At 43.9% G+C, this 19,943-nt stretch overlaps 1 protein-coding gene across 2 annotated transcripts in view; it reads right to left on the bottom strand.

Annotated features, from left to right (window-relative positions):
• The window catches only part of KIAA1549 (KIAA1549 ortholog), a 226,369-nt gene extending 206,712 nt beyond the window's left edge, over window positions 1-19,657 (bottom strand). Inside the window, exon 1 of one of the 2 annotated variants that reach the window (XM_054033541.1) lies at window positions 19,280-19,657. In XM_054033541.1, the coding sequence (XP_053889516.1) occupies window positions 19,280-19,532 (253 nt within the window). In that variant the 5' untranslated portion in view covers window positions 19,533-19,657. The remainder of the gene's footprint in view (window positions 1-19,279) is intronic. The other variant, XM_054033531.1, reaches the window with a different exon arrangement.
• Window positions 19,658-19,943: the final 286 nt, after the last annotated feature.

Below are 19,943 nucleotides of genomic sequence, written 5' to 3'. Positions count from 1 at the left end.
ACAAGAGTGTGAGATGTCAACCAAAAGCTTTTTGATTTCTTAGACTGGATGTTACTCTTCCAGTTGTCATACTCCACATGGTGTTTTTTTGTTTTGTTTTTTGTTTTTGCAGAGACAGAGAAACAACTATCTTGATTTATTTTTTCACAAGTTATCTCCAAGCCAGTTATCACACAGACCAACATTCTCCATCACTAAAACTCTTTATTTATATGTAATCTCCCAAGCCAAAGGAGAGACAGAGGGCTCAATCCTGCTTCCATTTGAGTCAGTGGAGGTTTTGCCATTTATTTCAAGAGAAGCATAACAGCTGTTCCAAAAAGAGCATTATTATTAGATTCTGGGTCATCATTTTTCCTACAGCCTCCAAGCAGGAGTTTGATAGGCTGCTATATATTAACATTTTTTAAATGATTTTTCTGTAAGAGTCAGGGAGATAGCTGTATCTTACCCAGTTCATGTATTTCAGTTTGGGTAACTTCAGATACAACTGTGGATCAAATGATTGATTTTTTTAATTGGTGCTTCCTAACAAGCAACTGTTATTGATAACCATCCAGAAGTTACGTAACCTGATGTTTGGCTTCTTTGTTTATGCATATTAGTGAATAAATAAAGAGCAGGCATGCTGTACTAGTGGCTACACTGAGATACAATTTTTTAATTGAGTCTAATTAGGGTTTGGGAATTGTTGTTTTTTAAATCTAAAGTGAATGCTTAATCACAGCATGCGCCTTGTTAGCGTATTCTTCCAATGACTTGGCTCCCATAAAAACACACTGTAACCAACTCCCAGTGATGTCCCTGCAGCTGAGAAAGTCAATTCAAGTCCCACTTGCAAGGCCAGGCAAAACAACATCTGTGACACATTTAGTACATCTTAAATTTCAGAAGCACACTTCAATTCCCTGAATTGTACCCTGCAATATACTATGTGATAATCTGAAATATTCTATGACAAAAAAGTTATTGCATCATCTAGCATGGCAAACAGCTGCAGAGAGTATGTTGCAAAATATGAAATACTAAATACCTATGAAACACTAAACTAGTACAAGAACATATATAGTATTGCTAAATTATCAAAAAAAGGTAGTTTGCTTCATTCCACTGATTTTTATTTACAAAAGAAAACATTCTAGGACATTTACATATCTCAATGCTACTATTAATATCATTTTAGGATTAAAAATAGTTTACATCAAGTATTAAATAGCTGATTTCTAGAACTGGTCAAGAATACAGTTTTATTAAATAATTTGAAGTTGTTTGCACTTTTAAGAGTTCAAAGCAGAACCATGGTTTGGTTCCCCCCCCCCCCCTTTTTTTTTTTTATTATTATTATTATTATTTAAATTCAAGCTTTTTCTCTACCAAAAGCTTGGATTTCAGTAAATGAAAACAAAAAAGGTCTTGACAGCTTTTATAACAATTGTGATAAATGTAATGTTAACAATTTGTCAAGAAAAACTATTTTAAAAAAAAATCATTTTTCAACAAAAAATTGTGTTTGAAAAAAGTTTATCAAGCAAATCATTTAATGGCTTACTTGCTTAAATTTTGGTTTTATCAAAAATTACTAACAGATTAATATTTAAATTCCCCAATACTGAAGCCTCAAACATTACTGATTTTTAGTGCTGATCATCTAAGTAGTTTTGCTCTATCAACTCATGTAACTTAATCACCGTTTCTATCCTTCCACAAGAAGCATTTTTACAAAACAATTCCTTTGTCTAGCTATTATAGACCTAAAATCTCAATATCCACCACTAAATATGCTTGCAATTCTTTATCCAGCTGCAATGCCAAGATTCAAACCATGGTCCACTAACTTTCTAGTATGTTAAACCAGTCTAGTATGTTAATAAGGCTGACGGTTTTTTCCTCCTGATTTAACCAGTTCTAATCCAAGTTGATAAAAAAAAAATCTCTTGTTTTGTTCCTTATTAGTCAAATTACATTTGCAATTCTAAGAAATGACAGAAGATATAGATATATAAAACAGTAAAACAAACCACCAACAACCAACAGATTTTTTTCTAAATTCACTCTGTCTTTACACCTTAGGGAGAACATGACAAAATTCTTGCATGCCTTGCAAGGCACACTAAAGCAAAACATTCAAGTCTGCATGATTTTAAACACCCAAGTAGTACATTGTTCTGTTGGAGTATTAATATAATGAACTGAAATTTATTTTAAATAGGAATTAGATCCATGCATTTAACCAGGTATCATTCATATCCCTTGTACATTAAGCTTCTACAAGCAGTCATGAGATACCTCAAGTTCAAATCCCATCAATATGACAACATTTAGCCTTAAATGTCATAAGCAAATGCAGTAATCATAGATATCACTCTACCTGAATGACCGGCACCTAGATTAAAAAAAACATACATGGCTCAGGCTTAATTCAGGAGGGAAGTGATGATATTAGGAAGAAGCAAACACTTCAAGTAGCCAGCCCTAGCACTAACCCCAATCTTCATCAAGGGCATCTGCCTGCCAGTTATCAAGACAATGCTGTCATCTCAATCAGGGGTCCTCCGCCCCCTGTGGGCCTGCAAGCCCTTTCAAGGGGGCCGCAGGACTGAAACCCCGAGCCTCAGCGCCCCCCACGGGGCTGAAGCCTGGAGGTGTGGGGCTGAATCTCAGAGCCCTGATGCTCCCTGTAGGGCAGAAGCCCTGAGCCCATGGCCAGAGTTGGGGACATGGAGGGCATTGCCCCCCCCCCCAAACTGCAACACAAGATCACGGCAGTCCCGGTGACATCTCCACACCTCCCCCAGTCCCCTCCCCATCTCTTCTCCCCACCCCCTGACCAGGTCGGAGGTAGAAAGCCGGAGCCGGGCAGTGCAGGGCTGGTGCTATGGAGCAGGCAGCATTCCTTCCTCTCCTGCTGGTGCTCCAGGTGGAAGCTGGTCCTCAGCTCCCAGCCCCCTTTCATAGATTATAGGACTGGAAGGGACCTCGAGAGGTCATCGAGTCCAGTCCCCTGCCCGCATGGCAGGACCAAATACTGTCTAGACCATCCCTGATAGACATTTATCTAACCTACTCTTAAATATCTCCAGAGACGGAGATTCCACAACCTCCCTAGGCAATTTGTTCCAGTGTTTAACCACCCTGACAGTTAGGAACTTTTTCCTAATGTCCAACCGAGACCTCCCTTGCTGCAGTTTAAACCCATTGTTTCTGGTTCTATCCTTAGAGGCTAAGGTGAACAAGTTCTCTCCCTCCTCCCTCCTCCTTATGACACCCTTTTAGATACCTGAAAACTGCTATCATGTCCCCTCTCAGTCTTCTCTTTTCCAAACTAAACAAACCCAATTCTTTCAGCCTTCCTTCATAGGTCATGTTCTCAAGACCTTTAATAATTCTTGTTGCTCTTCTTTGGACCCTTTCCAATTTCTCCACATCTTTTTTAAAATGTGGCGCCCAGAACTGGACACAATACTCCAGCTGAGGCCTAACCAGAGCAGAGTAGAGCGGAAGAATGACTTCTCGTGTCTTGCTCACAACACACCTGTTAATACATTCCAGAATCATGTTTGCTTTTTTTGCAACAGCATCACACTGTTGACTCATATTTAGCTTGTGGTCCACTATAACCCCTAGATCCCTTTCTGCCGTACTCCTTCCTAGACAGTCTTTTCCCATTCTGTATGTGTGAAATTGATTTTTCCTTCCTAAGTGGAGCACTTTGCATTTGTCTTTGTTAAACTTCATCCTGTTTAACTCAGACCATTTCTCCAATTTGTCCAGATCATTTTGAATTATGACCCTGTCCTCCAAAGTAGTTGCAATCCCTCCCAGTTTGGTATCATCCGCAAACTTAATAAGCGTACTTTCTATGCCAATATCTAAGTCGTTGATGAAGATATTGAACAGAGCCAGTCCCAAAACAGACCCCTGCGGTACCCCACTCGTTACGCCTTTCCAGCAGGATTGGGAACCATTAATAACAACTCTCTGAGTACGGTTATCCAGCCAGTTATGCACCCACCTTATAGTAGCCCCATCTAAATTGTATTTGCCTAGTTTATCGATAAGAATATCATGCGAGACCATATCAAATGCCTTACTAAAGTCTAGGTATACCATATCCACCGCTTCACCCTTATCCACAAGGCTTGTTATCCTATCAAAGAAAGCTATCAGATTGGTTTGACATGATTTGTTCTTCACAAATCCATGCTGGCTGTTCCCTATCACCTTACCACCTTCCAAGTGTTTGCAGATGATTTCCTTAATTACTTGCTCCATTATCTTCCCTGGCACAGAAGGTAAACTAACTGGTCTGTAGTTTCCTGGGTTGTTTTTATTTCCCTTTTTATAGATGGGCACTATATTTGCCCTTTTCCAGTCTTCTGGAATCTCTCCCGTCTCCCATGACTTTCCAAAGATAATAGCTAGAGGCTCAGATACCTCCTCTATTAGCTCCTTGAGTATTCTAGGATGCATTTCATCAGGCCCGGGTGACTTGCAGGCATCTAACTTTTCTAAGTGATTTTTAACTTGTTCTTTTTTTATTTTATCCGCTAAACCTACCCCCTTCCCATTAGTATTCACTATGTTAGGCATTCCTTCAGACTTCTCGGTGAAGACCGAAACAAAGAAGTCATTAAGCATCTCTGCCATTTCCAAGTTTCCTGTTACTGTTTCTCCCTCTTCACTAAGCAGTGAGCCTACCCACAGAGGCAGCCGGTAAGAGCCACCTGGGTGGGGAGACCCAGCTCCATGGCTGGCAGATCCCTCCGGGAACAGGGACCGCAGAGGAGTCCTCCCAGCACACAGCCCCTAATACCCCTCTCCCTATACCCTGAGCTACCCCCATGCCCACACACACACCCTAGCTACCCCCTTCCCTGCACCCTAAGCTGTTTTCAAACTTTTTGAGCTACGCCCCCCCACGTTTCAGTTATAATTTTTGGTTGCACCCCGCCCCCAATCCAGACAGGCTTGGTGGCCTGCTGAGGTGAGTCAAGGGGTGAAGGTGGCACTCCTTCCCTGGACCCCGCAATGCAGAGGTGCCTTGAGCCCCACTGGCCCCTGCCCCCTCCACCAAATAGAAGTCAAACTATGCCTATGCCCAAGGCCCCTGCCCTGAGGGGCCCCCCCATAGCAGGGGCGGCTCTATGTTTTTTGCCGCCCCAAGCACGGCAGTCAGGCAGCCTTCAGTGGCATGCCTGCGGGCAGTCTGCTGGTCACGCGGATTCGGCGGCGTTTCTGTGGGTGATCTGGCAGTCCCGCGCCTTCGGCGTACCCGACACCGAATTGCTGCCGAAGCCGTGGGACTGGCGGACCTCCCGCAGGCATGTTGCTGAAGGCTACCTGACTGCTGCCCTCACGGCGGCTTGCCTCCCCAGGCACGTGCTTGCTGCACTTGTGCCTGGAGCCGCCCCTACCCCCAGCACTGGCCCCTGGAGTTTTTATAGCCTGTTGAAGAAGGCCTCAGAGAGAAAAAGGTTGAGAACCCCTGGTCTGGTACTACTTCAGGTTCACAGACTCACAGAAGCGTAGGGCTGCAAGGGACCTCAAAAGATCATCTAATCTAGCCCCCTGCACTGAGGCAGGACCAAGTATATCTAGACCAGCCATAACAGATGTTTGTAATTCATTCCTGTTCCCTGCATCTCAGGAAGCACCAGTAGCAAGAAAAGTCCTTTACCACTGTGACACACTGTGCCGCAAAGCAACACCCTGGCACCCCCATATTCAACACTGTCATATAATTATATGTTTTGTACAAAGTATGCCTTGTGAGGTATCATTCTAAAAGTCTTGATCTGCTAATCATTAATAGCTCATTGGATTGTAGGTGCTATAATTGTATGTGAAGTTTTGCTATGTATGTGTTACTGAAAGATGTTGAAGTTGGAAACACCCACAACTAGCCTTTCAGGTACAATAATGAAGAAGCTAGACCAGAGGTGGGCAAACTACAGCCCACAGGACCCTCCTGCCCGGCCTCTGAGCTCCTGGCCCAGAAGGCTAGCCCCAGCCCCTCCCCTGCTGTTGCCCCTCCCCCGCAGCCTCAGCTCGCCCCGCCGCCGGCCCAATGCTCTGGGTGGTGGGCTTCAAGCTTCTGGGGCAGCGCAGATGCAAAGCCCAGCCTGACCCGGTGCTCTGTGCTGCGCAGTGGCGACGGCGTGGCTGGCTCCAACCGAGCGATGCGTCTGTAGCGCGCCAGCCACCAGTGCTCGAGGCAGCGCGGTAAGGGGGCAGGGGAGTTGGGGGGGGGGTGGAGGTGTGAATGGGGCAGGAGTCCAGGGGGGCAGTCAGCAATGAGAAGGGGTTTGGATGGGCCAGTGGGGGCAGTCAGGGGACAGGGAGGAGGGGTGGTTGGAGGGGGCAGGGGTCCCGGGGCGGGGGGTGTGGATAGGGGGTGGGAGCCAGGCCACGACCCCCTCCCCTAACCAGCCCTCCATACAATTTCCGAAACCCGATGCGGCCCTCAAGTCAAAAAGTTTGCCCACCTCTGAGCTAGACAGTGCTAATGGCCCATCAGCAAAGACAATGGACCTCCATGGAATAGGTTTGTCCTCATCTGGGAACGCTTCAGCCAGCCTACGAATAATGGCTGCTATGACTCAGCAAGTCATGCAAAGGCATGTGACCAGACCACGTGACACTGAACTTCACTTTGGTACCTGTATTTTTCTACAAACTAGGCTGGGAACTTAGCTTGGAAGAAAGGGTTCCCGCCATATGGAGAAATTATATAAACTGGGGAGTGACATCATGCTTTGTCTTCATTCCCCCACAACTCAATACCTGAAAAAAACTCTGGAAAACAAAGGACTTGGAACAGGGGAGGTGGACCCAGGCTGCGAAGCAAATGAAGCTTGTACCTCAAGAATCTGTAAGCCTGCTTGTATCATCAGTCAGGGTGAGAAATTGCTAATTCAGATCCTATCTATCCAGTATATTAGGCTTAGTTCACGTTTTTGTTTATTTGCTAGGTAATCTGCTTTGATCTGTTTACTATCACTTATAATCACTTAAAATCCATCTTACTGTAGTTAATAAACTTGTTTTATGTTTTATCTTAACCAGTGCGTTTTTGAGTGACGTGTTTGGGAAAATCTCAGCTTGGTTAACACAGGTTTGTTGTGCATATTCCTCTCCACATCAAGGGAGGGGCGAACTGGGTAATGATTCATACTGGTCGGGTTTTTGACCTGAGTAGGGCGGTACAGCTCTGGGGTCCTGTGATGGGGAGCTGGGGGTATTTTGGCTGTAGCCTCTCTACTGGTGGTTCATTCAGTAACTGCAGCTGGAGTATCCCTGCCTGTGTGAATGCTGGTGGAAGTGTAGGACCAGGAGCGGTCTGCAGTTTGTCACAGCAGCACAGTGAGAGGGGCAAACCAGGCTGGTGAGTCAGAGGGCTCAGTGTTACCCCAGTTCCAGGCTGCACCCGGAGGGGGGGGGGGGGGGGAACGACTCATCAAAACCACCTCAAGCATGCCAGCTGATTATGCCCTTTCCTCTCAGACAAGAACCTTGCTACCATGATCTATATATTTGCCCCCCACCCATGGCTGACTTCCATAATTTTCAGGCTAATGGAGTTGGGTTTCAAACCCTTTACATGATTCATACCTGATAAAAATTAAGTAACACTCACCATATCACATATGTCTAGATAATTATTTGAAATTTAAGGGATTTCAGAGAAAACCCAAATAGTAAGATATGAACCACAGAGACCAATTTATTATTGCCAGTAGTGACACTGATAAGATCACCAAAATATACAGATGATAAAAATCTATCAAAAAAAAACTGCTGCTTTCCCATACTTACAGATTTTCTGTACACCAGCAAGTTTAGATTTACATGGTGCTGTATTAATAAAAGTCTTGAGCCAATCTTTTTTTGAACAGAAGATTCTGCATTTAAAGTGACAGAAACAAGAGCATTAAAAGCCTGACCAGTCAGCTCCAAAAGTGCTTTACATAAACCATGCATAATTAGAGCTAAAGTCAGTGTCAGGCAAGATCTTGGCATGATCACTTATCACAGTACCTCACAGAGACCACTATGTTAGCACCTCTGCATGATTAAACAGCAGCCTAGAGAGAAAAGTAACAAATATTAACCTTCAACTCAATATCAGATAGAACAGATATTCATTCATCTCATATCAGTGTGGATAAAAACCCAGAACTGAATGGAACATATGACTAAGATTATATACACTGAAGTGCACACTTGCTGGAGATTTTCCCTGTTTATATTGTTAATGACAGTACAAATCCTCAGTAATCAGTTAATGATCCAAAACACAAAGCAGTGGCCTGAGTCTTTTAAACCAGAGTAAAGAAACGTGACAGAAGGACCACGCATTTCAGTGAAAGCCTATTTTGGCAAAGTCCCTTCTTTCCTTGTAAGTATTCTACTGCTCAATCTGGCAATACTGACATTGTCTTCACTTTTTTTGTCCTGACTCCCAGAGTTGATTTAGAATTGGTATAGGTTACTTGCGCAGGTCTTAAACTCATGTGATAGTCCAATCATAATTAGAGCAGTCACAAAGGAGACTGTTCCACCTCGATAGATGCTACGAACTGTAGTGGAATATTTTCCCCCAGTTTACTATGTAGTTTTAAACAAGACTCAACTGTAGTATGATTTTGGTAGAACAATGCCCGATATAAACACAACATCATATTCATATCATAATTCATTACTGTTTGACAATCTTTGCGTAAAAGAAAATTATGGCCTGAGCCCAGAGACTGAATTATTTCTCAGAGTGGGTGGTTTTACTTGTCAAATTTGAGGTCTAATTAGAGTCATATTAGGGTAAACAAACTAAATGGGAAGTCTTACCTGTTGAATTATTTGTGCATGTTAGTATAGTATCAATTTATAATAATTGGAACTGTTCACGGTGCAGTGTCTCAAACTTGAGAGGCAGAATGCATAACCTACCACAGCTCAGGATTTCTGGCATGCTTTCTGCATTCTCTTTTTTTTTTTAACCCCGGGGGGGGGGGGAGGGGGAGGACTTCTTCTCCCTATCTGATTCTTCCAAAGCTAAATTAATGGGGTAAGAAGATTTACCTAATTCCCAGCACGCCTGTGAGGTAAGTGCCATTCTACTCCGAGAAGTTACTACATAAGAATAGTACTTGCTTATTTCACAGATCTGTGCCTTCTATGTACAGAGACATACCTGTTCACTTCCCCCCCCCCCCCCCCATACTTAAAATAGTACTCTTTACTGCAAGCAGCCGTACAGACAAGAAGCAACTCCGAGAAAAACCTACATTTTCTCCATGGTGAGTAAGCCCTTTGCCTAATTCAGTTCAGCTTTCCTAATCACAGGTGAGTTCACCTCAGCTGTTTCCAATTTGTCAGTTTCACTGCTGCCCACTGGGTTTGGAATCACAACAACAAAACAGACCACAGCATTGTCAGTTTCACTCTTTGGCTGATGGGAAAAGTGCCAGAAGCTGTAAAGACCAACTTCACGTTAAGGTTTATTTCAGTGTCATAAAAGGTTACCAAAAGTTTGGTGGTGGTTGTTCTTTTTAAATGAAACCTTACATTTTGCAGAAGTTGATGGATTAGGTGCTCTACTCACTAGAGAAAATTTCTTCCCCAGTACTGACAGATGGTTTTTTCAACAGTCATATATTGTAGGTCATACATGGTACTGAGTGCTTTCAATTTCCATTTAGTGCCAAAAAAACTTAGCTTGGATGGCATCATCTTTTAGAGGTCACAGAAAACTACTCAAAATATCATTTCATACTACCTGATATAGGCTACTTTACAACCCAATTTAGTTAATCAGATGTCACAGAACTGTCATTTCATACAGTGTCAGTATAAGTTTTGCTTGTATAACATTTATCAATAGCAAAGGTTATTTAGACAAATTTATATGTAGTTTTCCTTAACAAACTGACTTGCAGTGAATGATGAGAAGGGGAAAAGTTTAAGTTTGGCAAGGGACTGCAGATATCCTGCATTTGCTCTTCCTCTCCTTTCTAAAAATTCCCCCATGGGACCACAGTATTCCCAAAGAAACTGACCCAAGCCTAGACAGTTTCATTCTTATTATGTAGGGCCTGGAAAAGCTGTGAATAGTGTAAAACTGACAAGACTGGAATCCTATCCTCCTGTTTACATAGCATTTCTGTGATCCAAGAAGAGGAAGCATGAAATTGACCAGGCTCCTGTCAGTTTCACTCCAGTGTAGCAGCTGAAGCATGACAGAGGGGAGGATGGCACATAGGAAAGGAAAGGGGAGCAGAGGACACACACAAAAGAAGGGGGAGAGATGAAAACATTAAAAAAAAAATCCCACAAGACAGAAGGGAAGAAAAGAGATGGAGCAGAAAAACAAAGCAGAAATTTACTACTACACTTTAGGTCACAGACTGACAGCTGAGAAACGCTTGTGGAGGTTGTTTGTTAGATCTTCCCCATGTTTGAATATGCACATGTAGAGATTTTTTAATATTCCAGAGAAATACTCTCCAGAGAAATAAAAGTGTGAACCACTGATTTGAGGAAGGGAGACTGAGCTTAAAATATCAACTTTAAATTCAATACCATGCATTTTTGAAGTCAGAAAACAATACATTCTGTAATATGTACACACACAAAACTCTAGTATTTACCGGTTTGAAGTAACCACCTGGTTTGCTTTTAAGAGCCCATTATACAGAGACCTGAGTTTTACTTAAAATATGTTATCCAGAATATAAATCAATAAGGAATACTGTGCGAAGAGTTCATTTTAAAAAAAATGATGCAAGTTATATGAATAGTCTGTTTTCTATCAAGTAACACTATTTGAGCTTACATCATTACAAGGGGGGTTACGCTAGGCCAACTAAAATTACCACTGAACCTAAAACAATTACTGAAAACACTTTATGAAAAATCTGGTAACTACTGTTTCATTTGCCCTACTTGCACATAAATAATGCTTAAAAAATCCCTGCATGCTTATCACAAAAATGTTTCTTTCCCAAAATAAAACTTGTGAACAGGAACTCTGAATCACACAATGCACACAAAATAAAATACATGAACTTATTACTCTGAGACACACCCAGCCTGGTTGGATTTACTGGTATTGGATATTCCTTTGCCAGAAACAACTAGCATCAATAAGTGCTAAAACCTGAACTGATATTTCTATTCTAGTTTTAATAAACTTTCCAATGTTTTCAGTAGAAGATAGAGGATGGTGAACATTGACTATAAACTCTCTTGCATAGCCCCATCAAAGTCATGAGGGTTTTGCCATTGACTTCAATAAGGCCAGGATTCCACCCTTACAGCTTTAAAAAACACAGTTTTAAAAACAGGTTATTCTTTTAAGTTTTCTGGGCCAATTCAGATGTTGCCAAACCTACAGTTGTAGGCGATGCCAGGTCACAGAGGCTCCACCAAAGCTACCTTAATGTTTACTAGGACTGAAAAATCTGAGGTAATACCTACATTTTTCTGAATAATTAAGATCTCTTCCTTTAATCATGGCTCTGATTGGAAGGTTTACCACCCCACACCTTACCTTAGACCTTAGTTCTGCCTGTGCCGCCGATGCACTGATCAGTCCAGTTCATCCATTGATTATGGTCGCTCACTAGTTGTAGTTCTTCTTCCCAGCTGATGGCAGCACATTCAATATCATCTGTCACAGTCTTCTGGAAGTTCTACCTTGGCCTGTCTCATTTTCACTTTCCTCCCACAATGCTTGCTTAACGTGGCTCCCATCTTCCATTTGGTGTACACATCCCAGTGACCTGAGCCTTCTTACTTGGATCATATTTTCTAACCTGTCCTACTCTGTCAGTTCCTGACTCTCCGATTTGCTATTTTGTCTTTCCATGAAATGTATGATGTCATCCTCAGGCATCTGTGATGGGAAGCCTCCAACCTCTTTGTTAGCCATTGTCATCGGCCAGGTCTCTTTTCCATACAGTAGCGTGCTCAGTACAATCACATGGAATAACCTGACCTTTTGTTTGGTGTGGAGACCTGTTTGACCAAATATTGTTCAGCCTTCCAAAAGTGGCGTTTGCTCTTCCTAATCTCATAAGAATATCTTTAACACACTCCCCACATAGCAGAACTTATCAGAAGTATCCCATCCACTATCCCCATATCTCCCCTGTACGTCATCTTCTCCCTCACCACATAACATTTTGTGCTCCTTTAAAGTCCAAGAAAGGCCTCCACCTGAGGCAACCTGGAATTACACCACCATATGGGAGGGCAGGATCTAAATCCTGATCTAGGCACCACACACAAGAATTTTAGGCCTTGCAGAGGACCAATTCCTACCCTTTGTTTCCTATCTTTTAACATTACCGATCCAAGAAAGGACCTTCCCTCTTATCCCATGACAGCTTATTTTGCTTAAGAGCCTTTGGTGAGGGACCCTGTCAAAGGCTTTTTGAAAATCTAAGTACACTATATGTCCACATGCTTGTTGACTCCCCTCAAAGAATTCTAGTAGAACTGTGAGGCGTGATTTCCCTTTACAAAAACCATGTTGACTCTTCCCCAACAATTCATGATCATTTACGTGTCTGATAATTCTGTTCTTTACTATAGTTTCAACCAATTTGCCCTGGTACTGAAGTAGGGTTGCCAACTTTCTACTCGCATAAAACCAAACAACCTTGCTCTGCCCTCTACCCCGCCCCTTCTCTGAGGCCCCGCCCCTTCTCACTCCATCCCACCCCGACGCTCGCTCTCCCCACTTTCACTCACTCATTTTCACCAGGCTGGCTCAGGGGGTTGGGGTGCAGGAGGTGGTGGGGGCTCTGGTTGGGGCTGCGAGCTCTGGGATGGGGCCAGGGATGAGGGATTTGGGCTGCAGGAAGGGGCTCCATGCTGGGGACTGAAGCCAAGGGGTTCAGAGTATGGGAGGGGGCTCTGGGCTGAGGCAGGGGGTTGGTGTGTGGGAGGGCTCCGTCTGGGGGTGCAAGCTCTGGGGTGGGGCTGGCAATGAGAGATTTGTGGTGTAGGAGGGCAGAAGGGGGATCAGGGCTGGGGCCAGGGTTTGGGGCACTGGAGGAGGTGAGGGCTCTGGATAAGGGATTTGGGGTGCAGACGGAGGCATCAGGCTGGGGCTGAGGGGTTTGGAGTGTGGAAGGGGGCTCTGGGCTGTGGCAGGGGGTTTGGGCGCAGGGGGTGTGTGAGTTCTCCAGCTGGGGGTGCGGGCTCTGGGGTAGGGTGGGTATGAGGGGATTGGGAGTATAGGGTGTAGGAGGGTGCTCCGGGCTGGAGTTGTGGGATTCGGAGAGCGGGAGGGGGATCAGAGTTGGGGAAGGGGGTTGGAGTGTGGGAGGGGGATCAGGGGTGCAGGCTCCGGGTGGCACTTGCCGCTGCTTCCGAGAGCTGCCTGAGGTATGCCTCCCCTCTGGCTCCTACAGGGAGGCACAGCCAGGCAGCTCTGCGTGTTGTCTCATCCGCAGGCGCCGCCCCTGCAGCTCCCACTGGCTGTGGTTCCCAGCCAATGGGAGCAGCGGAGCTGACGTTTGGGGCAGGGCATGGAGCCCCCTGGCTGCTCCTATGCCTAGGAGCCAGAGGGGGAACATGCCGCTGCTTCTGGGAGCCGTGCGGAGCCACGGCAGGCAAGGAGCCTGCCTTAGCCCCGCTGCGCCACCAACCAGACTTTTAACGGCCCGATCACCAGTGCTGACCGGAGCCACCAGGGTCCCTTTTCGACCGGGCATTCCAGTCAAAAACCGGACACTTGGCAACCTTATACTGAAGTTAGGCTTACCAGCCCGTAGTTACCGGGATCACCTCTGGAGCCTTTTTTTAAAATTGTCGTCACATTAGGTATCATCCAGTCATCATGTACAGTAGCTGATTTAAAAGATAGGTTACATACCACAGTTAGTAGTTCAGCAATTTCACATTTGAGTTCCTTCAAAACTCTTGGGTTTTTAAGCCATTTATAATCTCTTGAAAGCTAGCAGGTGAAGCTCCTTACTTTAATTTTATTTCTTCCCATCAGACAAATGTAGTAGTTCATAACTACAGGTCTGTCGCATCTTACGCTGGGGTTATGTTCTGTAGTCAGCCCGTAAAGCGAAAAATCGCGTATAGTCAAAATTACATTGAGTGTAATGGCGGGCGGAATCACCCGCACTACAGGTACAGTATTAAAATTGTTATTTTTCTCTTTTGTTTTTGCCGACCGTGTAAAGCTGAAATCGTGCATGTTAAATTCATGTAAGATGTGACAGACCTGAATAGGGTTGCTAAAAACATTTTAAAATATATGTACATCACTTTTGTGGTGGTTGGTGACTGTGTGTGATAAACTGTATTTAACAGGCACCTCTGATTTTCATTCACCTGCCCTCTGTCCACTAATCCAGTTTCACCAGGATTTAGTCCAAACCCACAGAAGACTTCAAACAACTGCCATTTTTAAAAGAAATCCTGGTATGTTTTCCTTCTTTCTTCACTCCATATGAGTTTCTCCACTCTCCACCTCCCTCACCCCAAAAGCCACATTGCCCGTGACCCAGGTCTGAATATTACCTCTTTATGACCAGTGATAGCTTTAAACACAATATTCTCTAGCCTCTTTCATTTATAATAATTTTAGGTAAAACATTTTCTGATAGAAGTGCAATTAAGTTTATATGCCTTTAAATAAGTTTTTACTGTGTTACTATAAAAAGCACATGCATGCTGGAAAGACAAAGGAAACTTTTTTTTTGTTCTTTAAGAATGGAAGATATTACGTCTTTGCAGAATTGGAAGTCCATGGCTGGCAGCCCAAATCTGTTTCATCTTTGAGCATAAGGACAGGATATAAGGTCACTGTCAGCTTTTAATTGAAAACATCTTCAAACCAGACTTCTGACATGGATCAGGATTTTTATGTCTTCTTGTGCCGCATGACTTCTATCTCAGCTATAACACACGAGCTTCCCTGATGCAACATTAATTCCAGATTTAAAATGAGTATGTGCACTTGGGAAAGTTAAGTAACTGGAAGCAAGGGCAGCTGACATGCAAGCTTCTCTTTTTGCCCCACTAATGTTCTTATCTCAAGCCTACAGGGACCTCCTCAATAAATGCTCGATTTTGGTCTCCAGACACTGCCAAGTTGTGCCAAACCACGTGCGATGGTTATGTGATTTAGAGTGCTGCCCATGGGAAGCTGCACACACAACACTCATTTCATTTACAATCAAAGTTTAAGACATAGTCAGAAACAGAAAAGGAGAGTGTTTCAACCACTCGGCCACCCCATTCTCCTTGGAAACATTTATATCCCAGTAAATAGAGACCAAAAATGTCATCTTGCTATATTGTAAGATCAGAACTTACTATACTGTCAGTTAAGTCTGCTGTTCTACAAAATACAAAAACTATCTTCAGGCTTTTTTGTGGGGGGGACCATTCCTCTTTCTGCTACAAAAAAGACACACACACACACACACACACACACACACACACACACACAAGCTTACCTTTTTAATTTAGCAAGCAAGTAGTCCTCAATCAAGAGCACCATCCATGAAAGTCTGATTTCTAAAAAGGCTGGAAGCATTTGAAAATTGCAGCATACTGAGCAAGACCAATAGAAAGTGTCATTATTTCTAAATTATGCCCTTCTATGAGATGATCTGCACGTTTATATTATTTTCAGATGTACATAAATAGGCACCAAACAGCTTTAAACTTAACTTGGGCCCTCTTGACCCCTCATTTCTCGCTTATTTTAAAGTGAGCATTCAAACATGTTTCACTCAACTGTCCCAATTTCTGCTGTTTAGCACCTCAAATATACTGAAGCCTCCAGAGAAATCCCACAGCTCCAGCCTGGAGCACCCTCCTACACCCAATACCCCCAATCCCCTCATATCCACCCTACCCCAGAGCCCGCACCCCCAGCTGGAGAACTCCAGAGAAAGGGAAGTCTGAAATACAAATGACTAAAGTTTAGCAACGAAGCAAACTTAGACCCAATCTGCTACCTGAATGCACAGGATCCGTTAGGACTTCTCCCCACTTCATGGAGGAAAGTTAATCCCTAACTTTTGTAATAATTAAATGGCCAAAAAAAACCTCACTAAACACAGAATTAAGGGTTCTTACTGATAGCTCATGCCCTTCCAGAGTATTGAGTTCAGCAAAACTCCAACTTCTGAAAACGCAGAGTTACGGTACACATAACCACATTAACTCTGCCCCCTGGAGCTGGCAATTGCCACCGGGAATTATCTGCATGCACTCCAGCTGCATTCAGGGTGTTAAATGAAGCTGAACTGAATGGCCGAAGCAATAGTTGGGGCAGGTTGGTGGAAGTGCATTTGTGATATGAGGAAATCTGGCGATTAATTTGAGGAGGATTGCCAAATTGAGACTGTGATATGAAGAGATCTGGGCCTGCGGACCCCAATGTGTGGGAATCAAAGAAAAGAGGTGCATCTGTATTTTGAGGTTCCAGTCTGCATCATGTCAACACAGAATTGTGCAGTTTGGGTCAACAGAAGGGCCCTCGGATCTTCTTGACATGGATATTGTCATTAGTTAGGTGGGATAGGAAAGCGGTCTGTGGTTTAATGATAGCTAGAGAATGATATAGGTTTAAGTGGTATCCTATGTGCAGTTGTGACGGGGTTGTAAAAGAGTGTGAAGTGGCTGTTAAATTTTACAAGTGTGGTATTCTGTCAGGGGGAAATAGATTCAGTCTTTGAGTGTAAGCCAGGTGCAGATAGCATCTGTATATTGTAGTGAAAAGGCAGAGTGAGTATGTGTGTTATAGGGTATTGCTCAAAGAGGGCAGAGTTAAGGTTGGGTGGGCATTTACCATAACACTCTATTTCCTGGTTTTCAGAAGTCAGAGTTTTGCGGAAAGTAAATTAAGAAAAAGTAATCTTTTACTGATACTTCAATTGTAAGCAAGTTGCTCTAAAGAACAGTTATTTCATTTTCTTGTACAGTTTATGTGGTACATTTAAAGAATGAATGCCACGGACAATCAGAAGAATTTGTACCCAAGAAGAGATGCTGAAGCAGTGTTACCTGTCAGGCAATCCTAAGAGAATACTCAAAGTTTACTGCATATTAATAGGGGCATATGACCACCTCTTGTTTTCATACACTCTTTAGTGAAACCAAAAGCAAAGATTAGGATAGGGAACAAGGATAAGACGTCGTTGACAGATTCCTGTATTGATCTTTTATAAAGCACTTCAGACTAACTTTATTTTTGTTATTGCAGTGTTCTTTGAATACCCCCAAACCTTTTAACATTAAAATCGTCACAGTGAATGAGCCATATGTGCTCTGAGTATTAGCTTCCACTGGCTAGACACTGGTTTAATTATAAAAATAGCACCACAAATATTATGTCCAGAGGCCCAAAGACATTGCAATTAAAGGCTGCTAATTAAAACAAAAGTAACACTCCACTTACTGTCTAAAGTCATAAGGAGCTAAAAATATTTTTACTATCCTCTAGAAAAAGACCGCTTTGACACCTCCCTAAAGACATCATACCTAAACTCTATTCTACATATAGCATCTCTGAAATTTACTGGAGGTTTTCAACCTTCATAGGAGTCCAATCCAACTGTGTAAAATAAGTGGAAAATCCCCCCCCAGCTGCAAAAGGAGTTGGATCAGACCTTAAACATGCAATACCACAATATGAACTAATATCAAAGATGAAGATAAAGTATCAATAAATGAACATATACAAATGCACAGAGAATCACCAAAAATGGGTAACCCTCCCATCTGTAAAAGGTTTTTTTAAATATATCCAACACTTACAAATACATCAGTCATTGCCACTTCAATTTTGCTACCCCTTAATTAAAAGAAAATCAGCCTTTCCTAGATGTCAAACTTTGGTTGGTCCATTGGGCGGTTGGTTAAGGCAAGTCTTACTGTTTATTAGGTTATCATTATCACCTAAGAAGGTGTTTAAATAAAAATCTTAACTTGGATTTCAACAAAAATATACATCAACACAAGGTGTCTGTTCTATGAAATGTCATCTGTTGATTCAAGTAGGCACAAGTATCTACTGATAAGTGATACAATAAGAAGATGGTGTGTATGACACATCTTTGTAATATAATTTAACAACTACATTACAGTTTCATTTAAACTGCTAGAGCCAAAAATGGATTAAAAACCCAGGTCCTTGGCAATTCAAGCACTGACAAAATATGAACTTTCCATATAAAGCATTAACAGTAATCAGCTTCAGACGGTTGTCGTCTCACTGCTATATTTACATTTTTTGTTTGTTTTAAAAATAGTTGCATACTAGGCAAGGTTTTCTAATTTCAGCACTTTGTGGTTCCACTCAGAAAACAAAACAATATACCTGGAATCCTGAAAATGCTATTACAGATTGACGCTGTGACATTTCCAAATGTCAATACTATTCAGGATATCCAAGCACATTTAAAAAAAAAAAAAACAACAACACCACCACGCATGCACAGACTGCCCAACAATCCCTCCAGAAGCATGCAAGTTGTGGGAAATGTATTCGCTTCATGGACTCCAAGAGCACATCAGCTTTCAGATGACATCATAGAAGACCGAAACACCCGATTACCAGACAGATTTAGAAGGATGGGGGGAAATCGACACCACTCCATATGAATTACATCCTTAATTCTATGCTAATAGGCAGTCACTCAGCCTTATTTAAAGCGAGGTAGCTATCTGCTCATTTTAAGAAATTATGCCTTAAAATTAAAAAAAAAAAAATGTTTTCCAAAAAAACCTTTTGGGGAGCACATTCTCTTTTTAATCTCCAAAAAATATTTTTTAATTCCCTGTACAGAGATTTGTTACAATGACTTGCTTTCAGTCTTCCCAGTACACAAAGCAGGAGGGTTTTGGCACAGTAGAACAGGAATGACCATATTCAAGTGTAGTTAGATACTGTTTCTCTCCCCTCTTTCACCTTTAACATAAACACGGTCCTCTCTGGGAGAGGGGGGGACAAACCTGTATCCCAAAAGCGCTTGCAGTATTGCTCTAAGATTTTTTTTAAAGTAAAGTATCAGTCACAAAATAGCCTAGAACACAACCTCACAGAGGCCTTTGGTACATGGCACAGAACAAATTAGAGCCCTGGCATATTTTGCCATGAGTCCTCAGTACAAAGAAGCCTCAGTACAGCACTCCCCATAGGGACCACACCTGCAACCATGGGCAAGGCAACCTGGCACAGAATTGCTCTGTGCAAGGCAGAGGAGCCCACGGATGGGGCCTCGGCTCCCTTTTGTTTCCTTACCTGCCATCGGGGAGCCCAGGAAGGCCGGCACGGACAGCAGCAGAGGCAGCAGCACCGGGAGACCCGTTCGCAGGGCCGGGCGGCGGGCGATGCACCCAGGCTGACCCGGGCACCAGAACACCAGCGTCACCAAAGCAACCATGGAGCATGTCATCCCATCCATGGCAAAGCGCAGCCTCAAGTCATCGCTGCCCTGCTGGGCATCCCCCGAAAGCCAAGGCTGGGCTGGCTCGGCGCCTCCTCCTCGGCACATCCACCCCGCAGGGCTCACGTGCGTGGGCTGCAGCGCCCCCTGTCCCCCCAAGATAACCAGGGCAGCTGCCCACCGCAGGGCCGGTGTAGGGCGAGGGGGGCACAGGCGGGGGGGGGGGGAGGGGGAGTCTCACACGGGGAGGGAGAAGGGGGTTAGGTTAGTACGGCAGCCCCGGGCGCAGGCAGCGAGCGCTCGGAGCAGCGGCGCAGCAATAGCCCCGGGGGCAGAGGGGCGCCTCCTGCCGGCCGTGGCTCCCGGTGTCAGCAGCTGCAGGCGGCTCCTGGCTTCTGCTGCTTATGGCCCGTCTCGGCTCCTCACGTGGCTCGGCGCGGCTGCGGCTGCTCTATCCCCGTCGCCGCGGCGGGCCCCAGCTCCTCCCGGAGACGCGCTGAGATCCCGCCGGGGGCCGGC

This window comes from Malaclemys terrapin, chromosome 1 (genome assembly GCF_027887155.1).
Source record: "Malaclemys terrapin pileata isolate rMalTer1 chromosome 1, rMalTer1.hap1, whole genome shotgun sequence".
In the NCBI taxonomy this organism is placed as follows: Eukaryota; Metazoa; Chordata; order Testudines; family Emydidae; genus Malaclemys; species Malaclemys terrapin.
Note: the sequence above shows the minus strand (reverse complement) of the source record. Positions and strands in the feature narration are given on the sequence as shown.